This window comes from Amblyomma maculatum, chromosome 1 (genome assembly GCF_055883805.1).
Source record: "Amblyomma maculatum isolate TAMU_Amacu chromosome 1, ASM5588380v1, whole genome shotgun sequence".
Classification (NCBI taxonomy): domain Eukaryota; kingdom Metazoa; phylum Arthropoda; class Arachnida; order Ixodida; family Ixodidae; genus Amblyomma; species Amblyomma maculatum.
In genome coordinates, this window is record NC_139344.1 from 150,408,119 (window position 1) to 150,424,985 (window position 16,867).

Here is a 16,867-nt window from a genome sequence, read left to right on the forward strand (position 1 = left end):
CATGAGCTTACGCAGGATGAAACATGCCGCACAAGGTTGGAAGTTCTATCTTTATTCTCAATATTTTTAGCATGTTCCCATAGGTTGTCACTATTGCAGCGGCCAGTTTGGCCTACATAAGAAAACCCACATGAAAGGAGTATGCTGTTGTCACATAGTGGTGACAAGGCCATGCATTGACACCAAAGGAAGACACAGGCTTGATGGTACTGAAATTAACTCTTTATTGGGCTGACTTGCGCCCGCAAAAGAACTAAGCAACTCTGCGGCGGCGATAGCAACAAACTTGCTCGTCGATCGTTGAGAAAAGAATGCCCGTCACACTCGTCAACGCTCAATTTAAAGGCTGCTCAAAACAATCTAGATAACGTCGCAAACAGCTACTAGTACACCCTGGAACATTGTGGAAACATACTCAAGTGATCGGAATCTTCAAGATAGATCTCGGCGCATCTTTTGCGACAAAGAAACGGCATGAACGACGGGCATGAACAAACACGGGATACAGAATTGATATGCGTGCCAGAATCACAGTGATAAGGCCGCATGCCGGCGGCTGTTAAAAAACAACAAATACAGTTTTGAAAGTTTCGCGGCATTACTCCCCCCTTAAAAAAACATCGCCTCGATGTTCCGAAACAAAGCAACTTAAACATAAACAATGTAAAGTTTAAACACCACAGATTCTTTAACGCGCGTAATATGGCTTCAGTCGTACAACATGTGCATTTTCTGGGCCTGCGCATCGCCGTTGTGATGCTGGCGTTCCGTCGGGAATGACTTCATAGTCCAGTGGTCCGACGCGGCGAATGATTTTGTACAGCCCAAAGTATCGACGGAACAACTTTTCACTTAGTCCGCGACGGTGAATTGGTGACCAAATCCACACTTGGTCTCCTGGGTTGTACTCTGCGTGGCGTCGTCGTAAGTTGTATCGTTGGCTGTCGGTGCGCTGTTGGTCTTTAATACGCAGACGTGCGAGTCGTCGGGCTTCATCTGCCCGCTGCAGGTAGACGGCGACGTCAAGGTTGTCCTCATTGGTTACGTGCGGCAGCATTGCGTCGAGCGTCGTCGTGGGCTCCCTGCCGTACACAAGCTTGAACAGGGTCACTCTGGTCGTCTCCTGGACTGCCGTGTTATACGCGAAGATCACGTACGGCAAGATGGCGTCCCAGGTCCTGTGTTCATCATCGACGTACATGGTGATCATGTCCGCGATCGTTTTGTTCAGGTGCTCCGTAAGGCCATTGGTCTGGAGATGGTACGTAGTTGTTCGTCGATGGCTTGTATGACTGTATTCCAGGATGGCTTGCGTCAACTCTACCGTAAACGCCGTTCCCCTGTCCGTGATGAGCACTTCTGGGGCGCCATGTCGCAAAAGAATTTGTTCGACAAAAAATTTGCCGACTTCTGCCGCGGTGCTATTTGGTAGTGCTTTTGCTTCGGCGTAACGGGTAAGGTAGTGAGTGGCTACGATAATCTACTTGTTACCCATAGACGAAGCTTGAAAGGGGCCGAGGAGATCCATCCCAGTTTGTTAAAAGGGCAGGTCTGGGGGCGGAATTGGGTTTAGTAGTCCTGCTGGTCTGACAGGCGGCGTCTTGCGTCGTTGGCACTCACGACATGTCTTCATGTAGTGGGCAACTTCGGCAGGCAGTCACGGCCAGTAGTACTTCTCCTGGATTCGACGCAACGTGCGTGCAAATCCGAGATGGCCTGCTGTTGGCTCATCATGCAGTGCCTGCAGAATTTCCTGCCGGAGGTTTTTAGGCACTACAAAAAGTTCTTCACGAGGAGGCCATTGCTTAACGCAAACGAAGATAAATGTCGCCTGAACACACCAGGAGGGGAAGTGATCTTTCCTTCTAAGTAACAGGCTAGTGCTTTCAGCTCAGGGTCTGATCGCTGTTGTTCTGCGAAACTGCTGGCGCTTACCGGTCCCAAAAAGACGTCGTCGTCATCGTCCTTCTGACGAGCATCGACGGGAGCGCGTGATAAGCAGTCTGCGTCGGAATGCTTCCAGCCCGACTTATAGACTACACTCAGGTCAAATTCTTGAAGTCGTAGGCTCCATCTGGCAAGGCGGCCGGAGGGATCTTTCAAATTAGCCAGCCAGCAGAGCGCGTGATGGTCGCTTACCACCTTGAATGGTCGGCCGTATAGGTATGGACGAAACTTAGAAGTGGCTCATATGATCGCGAGGCACTCCTCGGCCGTCGAGTAATTGACTTTGGCTTTTGTGAGGGACCTGCTAGCGTAGGCGATTACTTTCTCCTGTCCGGCACTCTTCTGGACAAGAATGGCTCCTAGACCCACACTGCTCTCGTCGGTGTGAATTTCGGTCTTGGCGTTTTCATCAAAGTGGCCAAATACAGGAGGGTACTGCAGGCGGCGCTTGAGTTCGTCAAAGGCTTCTTGCGGCGCTTCCCATTTAAAAGGTACGTCAGCCTTTGTAAGCTGCGTCAACGGTTCTGCGATGCGCGAAAAGTTTCTGACAAATCGCCTATAATAAGCGCACAGCTCAAGGAATCGGAGCACAGCTTTCTTGTCGGCAGGCGGTGGGAATTGTGCGATTGCAGCTGTTTTCTCGGGGTCTGGGCGAATACCATCCTTGCTAACGATGTGACCTAGGAAACGCAGTTCTTCGTAGGCGAAGTGAGACTTCTCTGCTTTTAGCGTTAGTCCCAATGACTTGATGGCTTCCACCACTGTCTGCAGTTGTTTGAGGTGGTCTTCAAAGTTTGACGAGAAGACAACAACGTCGTTCAAATATGCCAAACAAATTTGCCACTTCAAGCCTGCCAGGTCTGTGTCCATTACTCGTTGAAATGTGGCTGGTGCGGAGCAGAGGCCAAATGGCGTCACCTTGAACTCAAAAAGACCGTCCGGTGTGATGAATGCGGTCTTCTCGCGATCTCTTTCGTCGACCTCAATTTGCCAATATCCGCTCTTCACGTCCATCGATGAGAAGTACCTTGCATTGCAGAGCCAGTCGAGAGTGTCGTCGATGCGGGGAAGCGGGTGGACATCCTTCTTAGTAATGCTATTCAAGCAGCGGTAATCAGCGCAGAAGCGAAGTGTGCTGTCTTTCTTCTTCACCAAAACGACTGGTGCCGCCCAGGGGCTCTTCGATGGCTGGATTACGTCATCACGCAGCATTTCCTCAACTTGATCGCGTATGGCCTGGTGTTCTCGCAGCGATACATGATAGGGGCTTTGGCGTTAAGGTCGGGCGTGTTCGTCTGTTATAATGCGGTGCTTGGCCAGTGGTGTTTGTCATACCTACGATGATGACGAGAAGCACTCCCCGTAGCTTCGAAGAAGACTGAGAATCTGGTCTTTCCTGCTGTGGGTCAATGCCGGGTTGATGTCAAATGTGGGCTGACGGAATTGGTCCGGTGCATCTTCCAGCGTTTGGTCATGGAGGGTGAATACATCTTTGAGGTCCGCTAATTCGTCGAAAAAAGCAATCGTCGTGCCCTTGTTGAGATGCCGGTATTCTTCGCTGAAGTTTTTTACCAGCACCTGAGCTTGACCTCTCTTCAATTTCGCGATGCCTCTTGCGATGCCGACACCTCATTCTAAGAGCAACTGGATATTTCCTTCGATGATGCCTTCAGCGGTTTCAATGTTTGCGCTACCTACGCAGACTGCGACGCTTGATCGGGCCAGCCCGGTCAATTCTCCATCGAGGACGTTTAGAGCGATGTGTTGCGTCGAAGTCGTTGTAGCAGGAATGGCTTTGTCTGCAGAGAGCTTGATGAGCTTGGATCGCAGGTCAATGATAGCCCTATGTTCATTTAGGAAGTCCATGCCTAAAATCACGTCTCGGGAGCACTGCTGCAAGACCACAAAGCTGGTGGGGTAAGTACGCCGATTTACGGTTGTTCTTGCAGTACATCGTCCTGATGGAGTAATCAGGTTGCCACCTGCGGTGCGAATCAGCGGGCCATCTCAAGCAGTTGTAACTTTCCTGAGATGGGAGGCTAATGGTTCATTGTTGACTGAATAGTCAACTCCGGTGTCTACTAGGGCAGTGACTCTGCGACCGTTGACATCAATTTCAAGGTCACTGGTTCGCGTCCTCGCATTGCACGTGGGCCTTGGTGTTCGATCTCGGCTCCGTTGCTTCTTCAGGTCATGGTCGGGGCATACCATTGTTACTTCGCTGGGCGGCAGTGTCAACTTGTACTCTGGTCGTGTTGTCGTCGATGTCGTCGTGTGGAGCGGCAGTGAAATGGCTGTGTCATCGTTAGTGGTCGTCGTCGGCGGATGATGTTTGTCTTTTCGCCATTGAGCACCCTCACCTCCAAAGGTTGCTCTATTTAGTTTCCCCTGCGCGGGCTTGGAGACCTTCCGCGCACACTTTCATCGTAGTTATGGCCTGGCGACGCAAAGCAGGCCCTGTACGGCGATGGAGACCTGAACCGACGGCTTGGTGGCGCAATCTCACCGCTACGCAGATAGTTGTCGATTTATTTTGGTCGTTCACCTGGGTGTGGTTGTGGAGCGTCGACTGCAAATCTGCGGAGACCGATTCGTCGGTACGGGCAGTGGCACAGAATGTGGCCGGTCTCACCGCAGTGGAAGCATAATGGTCGGTTGTTTGCTGTCCGCCAGGCGTCGCACTTCCTGGGGCTTGGGGGTTGTTGGTAGGCTTGGCGGATGGGGGCCAAGGGGCGGTTTTCAGGAACAGGACGGTAGCGGCGAGAGCTCGGAAAGTCATCATGTCGGGGCGCAGGGCAACGTAATGCAGCAGCATAGTTCATCGCTGTTGCCTGTTGTGCTGGAACAGTCACAGCCGTCGCTTGAGGAACGCCCAGCGCCTGCTGGACTTCTTCACGGACGACGTCCGCGAGCGTCGCCACCTGGGGTTGTTGCGATGATGGGTCAATTGGCGGAGCTCCTCTCGCACGATCTCCCGGATGAGGTCCCGAAGGTTCTCTCCGCTTGCAGATTGGGGTAGTGGCTTGAGTTGTCCGGCTGAAGTGGTCGCTCGTAGTGGCACATCCAGGTGTCCAACATCTTCTCGATGGTAGACGCTTCCGTTTCCAATTCCGCCATGGTATTTGGCGAATATCGGACAAGACTTGCAAAGAACGATTCTTTAACACCTCACATTAGAAATTTGACTCTCTCACTTTCGGTCATGTTAGGGTCGATGCGGCAAAAGAGGTGCTTCATCTCCTCAACGTACGCCAGGACAGGCTCGTTAGGAAGTTGAAGTCTTGATTGAAGGAGGGCCTGGGCTCTTTCCTTTCAGACGACGCTTGAAAAGGCAGTCAAAAACACTTCCTTGAAAATCTCCCAATCCTTCATAGCTGCCTCATGATTTTCGAACCAAACTCGGGCATGTCCTTGAAGAACAAAGTAGACTTACCTGAGTTTCGCGGCGTCGTTCCAGCCGTTGAATTCTGCCACACGGTCAAAAAGGTCCATCCAGTCTTCTGCATCTTCGTCCGGTCGTCCATGGAAGCAGGGAGGCTCACGGGGTTGAACGAAAACAACCGGTGCTGTAGGCTGGGCCATTGTCAGCGTCGATGCCTTCCGAGATCGAATGAGGTCCGGCAGCAGACCGTGTTCAGGTTGGAGCCCTTGAAGCCGGCGACTGGTTCGGTGGCCTGTTGGCTGTTCCTCCAAGGTAACAGGAACAAGGCTGGGGTCTTCGCTTGAAGGATCAAAGGCAGCACCTCCACCAGATGTCACGTAGTGGTGACAAGGCTGTTGACACCAAAAGAAGACACAGGCTTGATGGTACTGAAAAAAACTCTTTATTGGGCTGACTTGTGCCCGCAAAAGAACTAAGCAACTCGGCGGCAGCGATAGCAACAAATGTGCTGGTCGATCGTCGAACAAAGAATGCCCGTCACACTCGTCAACGCTCAGTTTAAAGGCTGCTCAAAATAATCTAGATAATGTCGCAAACTGCTACTAGTACACCCTGGAACACTGTGGAAACATACGCAAGTGATCGAAATCTTCGAGACAGATCTCGGCGCATCTTTCGCGACAAAGAAATTGATAATGCGTCGTATCGCGACAACGGACATGAACAAACACGGGATACAGAATTGATACGCGTGCCAGAATCACAGTGATAAGGCCGCATGCCGGCGGCTGTTAAAAAACAACAAATACAGTTTTGAAGGTTTCGTGGCACTATATACCACTCCTGTAGCACAGTTGACGTTGGAGATGCCATGCCTCTTTTTACAGCCCCCCTCGCAAACACCAGAGAAGCGGCTGCAAAGCTTTGACAGCTTGTTGAGGGCTGAAAACACTAACGGTACATGATGCCTACTAGCCACTTTTTTGAGATTGTGCGACACCTGGTGCACATATGGAACCACCACAGGCTTTGAAGGCATGAGATCAGGTCCTCTCTTTTGGGTGCCTTGTTGTTTTTGCAGGAGGGTTTCCGCAACTGCTGTAATAACCAGTTCAGGGAAGCCTACCACCAATAGACGGGAAACCTGATTGCTGAGGGTATCCTGCATTCTATGAGGGCACGATTCTTTAAGGGCAGAATCCAGACAGTGGGAAGCAATAGCCCTTTTCACAACCTTGGAGTGGATGAATCATATCTCAACAACTCTTTGTTGGCACGGGGGGAGTACATACAGCAAACGTGTCTGTACTCTCCCCGTGCTAACAAAGAGTTGTTGAGATATGACTCATCCACTCTTATGTAGGCCAAACTGGCCGCTGAAATAATGGTCGGCTATGGGAACATGCTAAAAATATTGAGAATAAAGATAGAACTTCCAACCTTGTGCGGCATGTTTCATCCTGCGTTAGCTCGTGTAGGGCACAATTTGAGAATACTAAGATTCTAGGCAGGAGCACCAATGTAAAAGCTCGGTTTGTGCTAGAGGCTTTTCAGGTCAAAAAATTATCTGATCACTGTGCGAGTGATGTGTCTTTGCAGATTTATGATGCTGAATGTGCTTTTCTTGATTCTTTTTGCCATAATCAATTTGCAGTTGCATGACATATGTGCCTGTACCATCTGCGCATGCTCCTATTTTCCTTTATATTCCTCGTGTACACACCCTAATAAACAGTTGGTAGTAGCGCTTGTCGTGCACGTTTTCTTTCCTTTTGTCCCCGTCCATGTATTTGCGCTAATTTCTTCCTAAAAATATATTGTTTCAGTGGCTAAAATTATTTCTTACACTATACTTACAGGCTTATCTATAGCCCCTCAACATCCCTTCCATGCTGTATCGTTACAAAGTGTGTCAGCAGTAAATTTGCGAAAGTTAAAATTTTATCCACCCACCTTTGTACAGAATCGGAGTGGTAATGTCACTTAAGATATTCAGTGTGTTCGCCAACAGAGATCTTGTTGCTTTAAAATTGCTGCATTTTTGCACATAATAACCTGCAGTCATAATTTAAACCCCCCTGCAGTAAAAAAAAAAAAAATCCATCCCCCTTAACAAATGCTCCTGAAGGAAGCACGGCTAAGCATTTTTAAAAGAGTACAGATGGTGATAATTTTGTATCTAGAGAAGCTCAATTTAGCACATTGATTTACCGCTGTCACAGCTGGTTTCCTGTAGCTTTTTCACCTTTGTCAAACATTCTCCCAATGTGCTGCTAATTGCATGTGTGCTGAAGCTTTTGTGCATCTTATCTGCTGAGATAGCCTTCCATGCATTCGGCATCCAGTGGCAGAACAGTGCTGTGTCCAGCCTTCAGGCGCATTCCATTGATATGAGTGTGTAAAATTTGTCGTTTCATTTAACGAACACTTTTTGTTCACCACTTGCTGGCTTGATATATGCTGGTGTCAATAGGAATAGTAGAGATATCATATGCGATACCATGCATTGCTATGAAGGCAACATCCCCCCTTTTCTAGGGAGAAAAAAAAAAAAACCATAACCACATAAAACTCGCATAAAATCCGTTTCCCTTTTCTTTTTTTTTTGTTATGGTGTCGGCTCTATGAAAGGAAATATATGGTACTAGCCAGTTACATTCTGAGGCATTTCTTTTTTTTCAAGCAGCAGATCTGTTTTTTTTTTTATCTGCATGCCGCACTTCTAAACAGACATTCATGCAGTATAGGAAGTTTGGTCCAGAAACCTTTTTCTTACTTGGGTCTTTTGTGCACACTGCAGTTTGCATCGTTGTGTAAACATTGAGATATTGTTGAAGGTGGTGCTGCTGGTGTGTGACATGAATAATCTGCTGCTCCTTTATATCCCATTTCAGACCAAGCTGAAGAACCAAGAACAATGTTTCATTGACTTAGGGCCATGTGGGGTAGATGAATGCAAGAACATTTTTCGCAAATCTCTGGAGAGACGTAGCAGGACTGTTAATGCTAAGCAGATGGAAAGCATCAGTGCATCACTGCAGCAGTCTCCCAGCCCTCTGCTTGCCACACTTCTTGCCAGCACTGTGTTGCATTGGCATGGCACAGATGATCCCACTACATTTCACTCTGAAGCTGAAGTGGCATCCTTTCTTTTCGACCAGCTAAAGAAGGAGGTGGATCCAAAAGTCACATCCTTAGTGTTAGGACTGCTGAGTGCCTCACGCCATGGACTCTCTGATAAAGAAATTACCAACGTGGTGTCCTCATATGAATCGGTGCTCAGCGAAATGCCTCACGTGTATCAGAAAAGGCCTATAAAAAGTTGTCCATTTGCTGTGTGGGCCTTAGTGCGTGCAGGCTTGGACAATTTTATAAGGGTAAGGGTTGTGGAGGGCTACGTGCTCAACACATGGTGCGGCGACTTGTATCGGACGTTGTGCACAGAACATGGCCCAGGGGTGGAGGCTACTCATGTGTGCATCCTGGCACTCTTTGATTATTTTCAGTCTGCCTTGACCGCCGATACCTCATCTGCCATCCTTGCGTCTGAAGTGGATAGTGAGAGCCAATGCGTTCTTCCCAGTGTCCCCAAGCATGCTGTATTTTCAAATCGACGAAAACACAATGAGCTACCTTTCTACTGCCTGCACCTTAACCAACTGGCACGTGAAAAGCTAGCAAATGTCGATGGGCTTCTGACGAGACTTCAGGTAGCGAATGGCCCTGCGGGTGATGGGGCTCCTGTCAAGTACACTGACAGTGGCGATAGCAGTGAAGCTCTCAGCCAGATTGTGCGAATCCAATTTTTGCTGAATCCCGAGTGGCTGCAGGTAAAAGTCTGTTGCTGTGACCCATACTTTCTTCTTGAAGAGCTCGACATGTTTCTGAGCCTGAATCCAGGCGACACAGAGTGTGCCATGCTTCGAGAATTGGTCCAGTTGTCCAGCTATGCATTGCGCTATGACGGAAGGCAGTTCGCAGCACACGTGACAGCACGACTGCGAAATATAATTGTCACCGAAACATCCAGTCTAAAATTTCCACGTCTGAGAAACCTCTACGAAATGGCCCAGCGATTTCCCTCATTGGTGCCCGTCAGTGACTATCTACGTGAACCATCCAAGGAACCAGCACCGGCAGTTTTATCTGAAGAGGATAGGGGCCGAACACTGGGGCAACTGTACACGATCAGAGGCGATGCAAGCCACATGGTGTCCCTCAACCGTAGTGACCTTTTAGTTTGGGATGTGTTTGGTGAGAGCATTGTGCGACGCCTTACTGGTTTGTCTGAACCCCGGGACCTCAAAATGGTGGACCGCTTCCGTGCCTTAGTGCTCTGCAACCGGGAACTTAAGGTATGTGGACACAGTACAGCAATTTCTTGCCGCTATTGCTCCTACCTGCCTAACAGCATTGTAACCTTATTCCAGAAACCAGTTTGTGTGCATAAAAATTCAAGAACACTGGAGTCAACTTGCAATGTTCTGCTTATGCTCACTTTGTGACAAAAGTTGTAGCTTTATATCTTTGATAGCTGGTTGCGTTTTGCTTCACTAGTGTTCATTTCAGTTCAGCATGTATTTGTTAGTTGGTATGGCTTTTAATAAGAAATGAGATTAGCTCTGATAGATGTGGTTTGCTGGAGTTGCAAAGCAGTTGAGGAATGGTACTGTAGAGCTTGAACATTATAACTGTATATTTATAGGTACACTAATAGTGAATCCAAACACAGATGCGGGACATGGGTCAAGTCTTCCAAACGCAGATGGGGAGCAATTGCCGAGTCAAGGTCGCTCTGTGGAGCAGTCAAAACTGCTTCGCCAAAATCACCGGAGCCGGCCGGCAATTTGCGTGACCTATTCCTTCAGTGGCTTTCTCCACTTTTGGCAGCTTGCCGTCGTCCCTGCGCCAGCTCCGCCCTCTGCTCTCTGTATCAAAAGATCAGTACTTGCCGCCACTATGGATGCAAATTCCCGTCACTAACTGCAGCTCTCACTTAGGGATAGTGAATCGGAGAGCAGCCTCAGCTCAGAGAGCAACTGCAAAACTATGCATAAAAACTCTATTCGCTTGTGTTTTGTTAAATTGAGGTCATTTAATTACTGCTCTGCTTTGCTCTACTATGCACCGCAACACTGCTTTATTCGAAAAGGACTCTTACCATGCACGCCTGTATTTGGCTTTGTGAACGTGCACAAAATAAGCACGTATAGACTGTTTATGTCAACATTTCAACAAGCAGCGGGAGCAATGTTGATCTGTTACAGTTTTGAAAACAGATGACATGCATACATGAAGTGCAGCGAGGAAAGCACAAGGGATGACTGGTTTTTCATCTACCAGTTCGCAAGTGCCACCTGCTCACTCTGGCTGGAAAACGAGTATTCCAAACGCAGAATCAGACGCATGCTCTTCGCCAGATTCAGGCGCTCTGTCATGGAACATGCGAACCGCTCTGGTTCTGCTCTGGTTATAGTGAATTGGAATTCACCGTAAATATGACTTCCAATGCAATGGTAGCAGCTGGAATGTGTGTTCCACTTTCTGGCAGCGTAATGAAATGAAACGCGATGGGCAGCCTCAAACAGGCATTTTATTTGATTTTATCTAATTTTATTTGTCTTGGTGCGATACATATAAAGCATATAAATGAAATTCTACAGAAGGAGATTCCAAGGTAAGAACCATCAGTGGGACCTCTTATGAGTGAGTGTATGAATTGGAATCCAAAGATAAGGCAGCAAAAGAAAGAAAATAAGTGCACAGAAAGGACTTAATTGTATTAAAAAAGAATGCAAGGAATGTGGCAAATACGTTAACACATACTTGGGGGATTATACAAATGTAAACACCATTAAAAAAAGTCATCAATACAATTAGTGAGGAATAATGAAAGAGGAAAAAGATGTTATCAATATTACAGAAAAAGCAGTCTAGTATAACTTTTATGCGGGATTCCATATACTAGCTTTTGTTCATGAAGGACCTGCATGATACTGGGTGGAGCTGTCGTATCACTGCTGAGTACAATAAACTGTTGGTAATTCGGCTTCCAAGGGACGAGAAAATGTCCGAATAAGCTGAAAGCTTGAATTATCGAATGAGCCTGAAAACAAAAAACTTCCAAGAACCATTTGCATCACAGTAAAATTATCTGATGAACACCTGTACTATGGATGTCTCCATTTGAGATGAAACTTAAGTAAGAACAATGTTTTTTTTACCGGGTTCGTTAAGTTCTTTGCTGCATGCACACTGTCAGGAAGGCCCTCTTCACAAAAGGCCTTCACAAAACGGTCTCATCGTGTTATGAGGATGCTTCATTGCATAGCTCTTGCGGTCAGGCATTGCAGTGAAGCGTGCAGTGCAGGGGAAACTGGTGAATTCTAAACGTTTTGGTGTGTTTGGAAATTTTCAAATATTTGGAAATTCCCTATTTATCTCATGCTATTGCTACTTGTATGCTATTTGTATTGCTTCTTGTATGGTGCTTGTCTTCTTATAAAAAGCCCAGACAAGTAATATATGAGAAATGGACCCCTTGCAAAAATCGTTAAGTAGGCTTTCCCACGCTGCTTCTTTCCCCAAACGTGGCGTCACTGGCTGCCAGAAAAACGGCGATATAGACCTGAAATCGCATATTGCTTCTACACAGATGCATTTAGTGGTAATAGGGCAGTTATGCGAATATGTTCTGATGCATAAATCATATGAATTATGGCCATAATACAATGTTTCAATACATTGCAGTTCTGCCATTAGTGGGGAATGCAGCATAGAGGTGAAGCCGACTTAACATTTATGAAAGGGGTCTATTACTAACATCTTAACCCTTAATGTTAACAATATTGGGCTATATTACTGTGGGCTTTCATTGAAAATAGGCAGTCAATATTTGATTTGGCATGCCATTTTTTAGTATGTTCCAGTAGCCATCGCTTGTAAAATTTTACTTGCTTACCATTTGCACCTTTTTGTAGCTTCTGCTGAGTGTAGTCATCTGCTTTCTTTTGCCACTTTTTTAAGTGTATTCTATTGAAATTGTTTTTTTTTTTTTCGTTTTATACAGCGTAAAATTATTGTCATCAGTGGATCAGTATATGCCAGCTGGCTTTTACTGAAAAATGCACCTGGGTGTATTTTTGTGCCTTTATTTTTTGACACTAGGAGGGTATATCTGCTTGTATTATTAAAATATAGTGGTTACCTCTATTCCCAACAGCTTATGGAACAATTATTAATTGTCCTTGTCCAGATATTTTATTTATGTTATATTAAAACTGAGTAATAAATGAAATAATTTAGGTGCTTGAAGTTGTATGAATCAAGTTTGTGAATAATTTGATGTTTGATGATATGCCACACGGTTAACTTTGTAAGCATGGCTACAACAAACCATTTATCCTGGAGGCACTAATTTTATGCACCATTCATGTTAGCCCCACCACTATGGCTCACTGGTTGGGACACTCAAGTGCTGAACTCAAGGACGCAGGATCAAATTCTAGTCACTGTGGCCACTTTCCGGTGGAAGTGGAAGCAAGGTGCCCGTGTACTGTGCGATGTCAGTGCACTTAAAGGGACAGAACACTGCAATTTAAGTCTCAAATTTTTTTCTCCGCATTGGAAAGATTGATGTCTAAAATGTTCAATTTCATAGCGGTTTTGGTAGAAACGCTTAGAAAATTTTTACCGAGAATTTTTCACTCAGTGCATGCACCCGTTTTTATGTAGTGCTATGCTGGAAACTACGAGCAGCGACCGCAATGATGACTGGTGGTCGACAAAAAATGCGTACTGAAAGCAAGTATGAGTTTGAGTAGCCAGACAATAATTAGATATTCTTTGCGTAGAGTAGCGTCCTTTTCATTTTCCACACTCAAGGCTGTTATGACAGAATAACATGCACCTCATCGACGAAAGTTTTAGTAGACAATATCATAGCTTTATTCACGGAATTTCAAACATTGTGGCACCATCTAGTGGCAAAAGCTGAAAGTATGCCTCTTGCTGTGCGAAAGGAGGGTTGGTTTTTATTTAGGGATGCAGTGGAGAGAGCGCAAAATATGATGAATTATGAAAAGCACTCCTAGAATAAAAAAAGAACAGTGTGCAGTTACGAAAAAGCGATATTTTGCTGAGATGTTGTCACCTGGGCTGCTACACTGAAAGTAATAGGATTTCTCCACTAGAGAGTGCCTAAGTTGTTTTTATGCGATTTTCAATGGCGAATTAAAATTATCAAGCCTCTTTGCTTTCATATTGTAGTGCTCGATCTGCAAGACCTTCTCATTTCCACCATAATCTCATGACATATTTTGGCCGGTGTTCTGTCCCTTTAAAGAACCCTAGATGGTCAAAATTTCCGGAACCTTTTGATAGCAACCCTATAGCCATGTCACTTTGGAACGTTAGACCCTGTGAACGAAACCATAATTTGTGCTAGTTTCATTTTGTGGTGATTTTAGTTGTAATCACATAATTCATATACTAATTCATATACTAATAAGTGGACCGGAATGGGAGAATTTAACTCCGGCGACCATTATGTCTTTTATTGTGGGCACGAATCCAAGAGAAGGAATGGGGTCGCTCTCATAGTAAACAGAAGAATGGGCAAAGCAGTGCTAGGGTACAACCCCAAAAACGACCGAATGATTTCACTTCGGATCCAAGGTCACCCTTTCAACATAACAGTTATCCAAGCCTATGCACCGACCACTACTGCTGAAGAAGCTGACGTTGAGAAATTTTATGCGGACCTACAGTGCCTTTTAGACCACACCCCATCATCAGACGTCATTTTTCTCATAGGAGATTGGAATGCCAAGGTAGGGAGTGGAGAAATATCCGGAATTACAGGCAAGTTCGGTCTTGGTGAGCCAAATGAAGCTGGGCAGAGGCTAGTAGAGTTTTGTCAAGAAAACAACCTGACCATAGCGAATACTCATTTTCAACAGCACAAGAGGCGCCTGTACACATGGACTTCACCGGACGGTCTGTACAGGAATCAGATCGATTATATTATTTGCCGGCAGAGATGGAGAAGCGCTATACAAGCAGTAAAAACAAGGCCTGGGGCCGATTGTGGCACCGATCATCAGCTTCTTGTTGCCAAGATTAAGCTTCGATTGAGGAAAACGCAGAAAACTAGAAGGCCTTTCAGGTATAATCTGGATCAAGTTCCATTAGAATATGCTGTGGAAGTGAGGAATCGATTTCAAGAATTATATCTAGAAGACAAAGAGCCCGAAGAGATGTGGTCTGATGTTCGTGATATAATACAAGAAGTTGCTACTAAGGTAGTTCCAAAGCAAAAGAAATGCAAGAAAGCAAACTGGTTATCTGAAGAGGCTTTGCAAATAGCTGAGGAAAGGAGGATGGCAAAAGTTATGGGGGAAAGGGAAAGATACAAGGTTCTCAATGCGGATTTTCAGAAAATAGCAAGGAGAGATAAGAATGCCTTCCTGAACATACAGTGCCAATCAGTTGAGGACAACAGCCAATTAAGGAACACAAGAGCTCTGTATAACACAATCAAAGATATCAAAGGAAGCTTCTGTGCTAAGATGGGCGTGATAAAGGACAAACGAGGCAAGGACCTCACTGAAGCCGCAGAGATAAAGAAGAGGTGGCAGGAGTACACAGAAGAACTGTACAAGAAGGACCGGAATGTGCAAACCCAACATAAGACGGTTGTGCTAACTGATCTTGAGCCAGGCATCCTGAAGAGTGAAGTTAAATGGGCCTTAGCCAGCCTTGCTAAGAACAAAGCTAGCGGAATTGATAGCATTCCAGCTGAGTTGCTTCAAAACCTCAACCATGACGCTGTTAACATTCTGCATACATTATGTCAGAAGATTTGGACAACCCTGCAGTGGCCACAGGATTGGAGGAGGTCAGTTTACATCCCCATTCCAAAGAAAGGCAGTGCCAAGGATTGTTCCAACTACCGCATGATCGCGCTTATTTCGCATGCTAGCAAGGTGATGTTGAAAATCCTCCAAAGTAGGCTGCAGCAGTATGTGGATCGGGAGCTTCCGGACGTGCAAGCTGGGTTTCGCAAGGGCAGAGGAACTAGAGACCAAGTTGCCAACCTTCGCTGGATCATGGAAAAAGCAAGAGAGTTCCAGAAACCCATCTACCTCTGCTTTATTGATTATGCGAAAGCGTTTGACTGCGTAGATCACAGCAGATTGTGGCAAGCTCTCCAAGAGATGGGAGTTCCAATTCACCTCATCTGTCTCCTCAGGAACCTGTATGAAGGGCAAGAGGCCACAGTCAGAACTGGGCATGGTCTTACTGATTGGTTTCCGATTGAGAAAGGAGTGAGGCAAGGCTGCATACTGTCGCCCTGCCTATTTAACCTATATGCAGAGTGCATCATGAGGAAGGCCGGTCTGGACGAGTCTTCAGCTGGAGTGAAGATTGCTGGAAAACGTATCAACAACCTTAGATATGCGGATGATACCACTTTAATTGCAGAAAGTGAAGCGGAACTCAAGAGACTGCTGATGCGCGTGCAAGAAGAGAGTGAGAAGTTTGGGCTTAAACTGAACATTAAAAAGACAAAGATCATGGCGTCTTGCCCTATCAAGTCCTGGAGCATCAAGGGACAAGAAGTGGAAGCTGTGACAGATTTTCTCTTCTTGGGCTCCAAGATTACCTCGGAAGGAGACTGCAGCCATGAAATTAGGAGACGCCTGCTTCTGGGAAAGAGAGCAATAGTTAGCCTTGACCGCCTAGTAAAGAGCAGAGACATTAGTCTGCCAACCAAGATCCGTATAACTCGTGCTATGGTCTTTCCAGTTGTAATGTATGGATGCGAGAGTTGGACTGTGAAAAAGGCTGACCGCCGAAGAATTGACGCGTTTGAATTGTGGTGCTGGCGAAGACTCTTGAGAGTTCCTTGGACTGCCAGAAGATCAAATCAGTCAATATTGTCGACCATAAACCCTGACTGCTCATTGGAGGGTCAAATTCTAAAGTTAAAGCTCAGCTACTTTGGTCATCTGATGAGAAGAGAGGAGTCGCTGGAGAAAGATTTGATGTTGGGAAAGGTTGAGGGTTGCCGGAGAAGGGGTAGGCAGCGAACGCGATGGTTAGATGGCATCCTCGAGGCACTGCAGATGAAGTTATGTGATGTTAGGAAGATAGTGAGAGACCGGAAAGCGTGGCGTGACATGGTCAATAGGGTCACGAAGAGTCGGACACGACTGAACGACTGAACTGAACTGAACTGAACTGAATAAGTTCATCTTAGCGCCTGCATGTGTGTGCACAGCATTAAAATAAATCCCAACTTTGGTCTGTTTGCACAATGAACAGTGAAACATGCCATTTTTAGTTTCCGGTCTTGTTTTCTAGCCAAGCCACCTTTTACTCCCCTACCATTTTTTGACAGCACATCACAAATTGCACTTGGCTGATTAGTAACACCTCGTTGCAATATGAAGAGACAGAACAAATATTGTAAATTGGAAAACAAACACGAGTTGTGAATATCCTAGCCAACAAGAAAATGAGGGAATGACTTTT

General features: G+C 46.2%; 1 protein-coding gene across 2 annotated transcripts in view; it reads left to right on the forward strand.

Annotated features, from left to right (window-relative positions):
• The window catches only part of LOC146204593 (NACHT and WD repeat domain-containing protein 2), a 98,799-nt gene that overhangs the window by 61,216 nt on the left and 20,716 nt on the right, over positions 1 to 16,867 (forward strand). For both annotated transcript variants that reach the window (XM_084589276.1, XM_084589277.1), the window contains exon 10: positions 8,224 to 9,684. In XM_084589276.1, the coding sequence (XP_084445402.1) occupies positions 8,224 to 9,684 (1,461 nt within the window). The remainder of the gene's footprint in view (positions 1 to 8,223; positions 9,685 to 16,867) is intronic.